This window comes from Merops nubicus, unplaced genomic scaffold (genome assembly GCF_000691845.1).
Source record: "Merops nubicus isolate BGI_N331 unplaced genomic scaffold, ASM69184v1 scaffold28506, whole genome shotgun sequence".
In the NCBI taxonomy this organism is placed as follows: Eukaryota; Metazoa; Chordata; class Aves; order Coraciiformes; family Meropidae; genus Merops; species Merops nubicus.
The window spans coordinates 2,311-4,666 of NW_008617388.1; the positions used below are offsets into that span (position 1 = coordinate 2,311).

The following is a 2,356-nucleotide window of genomic DNA, read 5'->3' on the forward strand; positions in this document are numbered from 1 at the left end:
TCACTCCCACGTCTTCACCTTCGGGGGCAACACGCTGCGGGGCACCTCCATCTTCGGTGGGTTTCAGGGAGGGGTGGCGAGCATCCCTCTTCCCACCCCCACTTCTTGCTCTCACCAGAAGCTGAGCTGGGTGAGACAGGGAGCTGGGGAGAGGTACCCAGCTGGGGCAGGAGGTGACAATGTCTTTCCCTGTGCCAGGGCTGGCCCCTAAGAAAGCCAAGGACAAACGAGCCTACACCAGCATCCTCTATGGCAATGGTCCGGGCTACAGCATCCGTGACGGGGGCCGCCCGGCCGCCAGCCTCCCTGCTGTGGGTAGGAGCCTGCTGGGGACGGGGTGGGGGCACAGGCTGGCTGTTGATCCCGGTGCCACCGTGTGGCTCAGGAGTCACTTGGGCAGGAATTGCCCCGACAGGGGGTGATGGGAGCTGCCCCCCAAACCATGTGACAGGTAAGGGAGCCTGCCCCCCACCAGCCTCATTTCTCTTCCCCTCCCTGCAGAGGACAAGGACTACAAGCAGCAGTCAGCTGTGCCCCTGGAGACAGAGACCCACAGCGGGGAGGATGTGGTGGTGCTGGCCCAGGGCCCCATGGCCCACCTCTTCCATGGGGTGCAGGAGCAACACTATATTGCTCACGCCATGGCCTACGCCGCCTGCCTCGAGCCCTATGCCACCGAGCCCGGGTGCAGAGCAGCCCGCAGGGCCTCCCGTGGCACCCAGTGCTCCACACAGCCCCTGCTGACCCTCCTGGCCCTCTGCATGGCTGCCCGTGTGGTGGGGGACTGAGACCCTGGCAGAGCCCCACTGTGACCCAGCCGCCCCATTGAGGATCTTGGCAACCGGGTCCCCACTGTGGCCAGGATCAAGGGATGCAATAAAACAGAGGTTGTGTGTGTCCATCTGCCACGTGAGGGTTTGTGTCAGCGGTCGCCTCCTAAGATGTTGCGCAGTGTCTTAGTTGCCACAGGTGGTCATGGCTTAGTTTCTACCCCAGGACCAGCAATGGAGGCACTGGGGTGAAGGAGGTGGTGGAACAAGAGTGAGGGGAGGCCATGTGTCCCCCCAGCTTTCCCAGGCTGGGACACTGCACAAGGGTTGGTACCTTCCTGGAAAGGGCTGAGCAAGGAGCAGTTTTAGTCCACATCTGTGGCTTTACTGCTCAAGACAGCACTGGGCAGAGAGCAAGGCTGCTCAGTGCACACACGGTCCAGATGCTCCTGATACCCCTGTTGCCCCAGGTCCAATGCTCAGCACTGCCTGTGGCACCCTGGGCCAGTGCAACCCCCACCTGGCACCACAGCACGGTAGCCAGGGCAGGCAATGGTGCCTGCCAGGCACTGCTCATCTTCTTGTCCCTGTTCGCAGCCAAGGTCCGTCCATCCCCCAGCAGCAATAAGATGGTGTGCCAAGGAGGTGCGGGCAGCCCAGCCCCATGGCCTTTGTGCCGGCTGCTCAGCAGGACACCGGGCTATCGGAGGTGTGACGAACCCCTCCATGTGCCCTGCGAGGGCTGGTCCTGGTCCAAAGTCCCTCCCCAGCTCGGCTGGAGCTGCAGACGCTCCCTGCAGTGTTGGGCTACCGGCTCTCACCATGCAGCTCCTGGCATCTCTCACCCTCTGCCTAGGCCTCTGGGCAGGGCTCAGCACTGCTGCCATCCCAGGTGAGGACAAGGATGGGTATGGGTGCCCAGCTGGCTGCAGCGGGTGCCCGGGGAAGTGGGCACCCGGCAGGGCACAGTCTAGCTGGCCACAGGGAGTGTTTGGGGAAGGGAGCAGAGGCTGCCCAGTTCTGCAGGGGTTAATGGGAGCTACCCCTGCTTTTCTGGGGTCCTTGAGCCGGTTTTTCCCTGTGGAGTCAGGTTCCTGCTTGTTTCTGGGCTGAGGGGGTCTGGGGGAAATACCTGTACCCTCCACAGCTCCCTGCCATGGATTTGGCCCAGTCCCACCTGCCAGGTAATTCCCCATCATGTCCCTTTCTGCTGTCCACCCCCCCAGCCCCAGGACCCCTAGACAGGGTAGTGGGTGCAAACTGACAGGATCTTCCACCACCCCAAACATCACCCTGACCCCCTTGGTCCATGTCAGAGGAGGCATCAGCATGGAGATGCCCAGGGAGCAAGTACCCCTGGAATGTGGGTGCCCCAGGGATGTGGGTGCTGCTGAGCTGGGAATGAAGGGTGCTGCCCTGTTCCAGCAGAGGAAGAGGATCCGTCCTTCTGGAACAAGCAGGCAGCTGCAGCCATCAAGGCTTCCTTGAATATTCAGCCCAGGATAAGACAAGCCAAAAACCTCATCCTCTTCCTAGGGGATGGTGAGTCCTGCTGGCACCTCCCGCTGACAGGCTGGCACAGCCAG

General features: G+C 62.2%; 1 protein-coding gene across 1 annotated transcript in view; it reads left to right on the plus strand.

Annotated features, from left to right (window-relative positions):
* LOC103775668 (intestinal-type alkaline phosphatase-like) overlaps positions 1-2,356 on the plus strand; it is a gene marked incomplete at its 3' end in the record, with an annotated part of 6,288 nt that overhangs the window by 1,642 nt on the left and 2,290 nt on the right. The window contains exons 7-11 of the mRNA XM_008943138.1: positions 199-315; positions 502-771; positions 1,241-1,306; positions 1,368-1,415; positions 2,196-2,312. Of these exons, the coding sequence (XP_008941386.1) occupies positions 199-315; positions 502-771; positions 1,241-1,306; positions 1,368-1,415; positions 2,196-2,312 (618 nt within the window). The remainder of the gene's footprint in view (positions 1-198; positions 316-501; positions 772-1,240; positions 1,307-1,367; positions 1,416-2,195; positions 2,313-2,356) is intronic.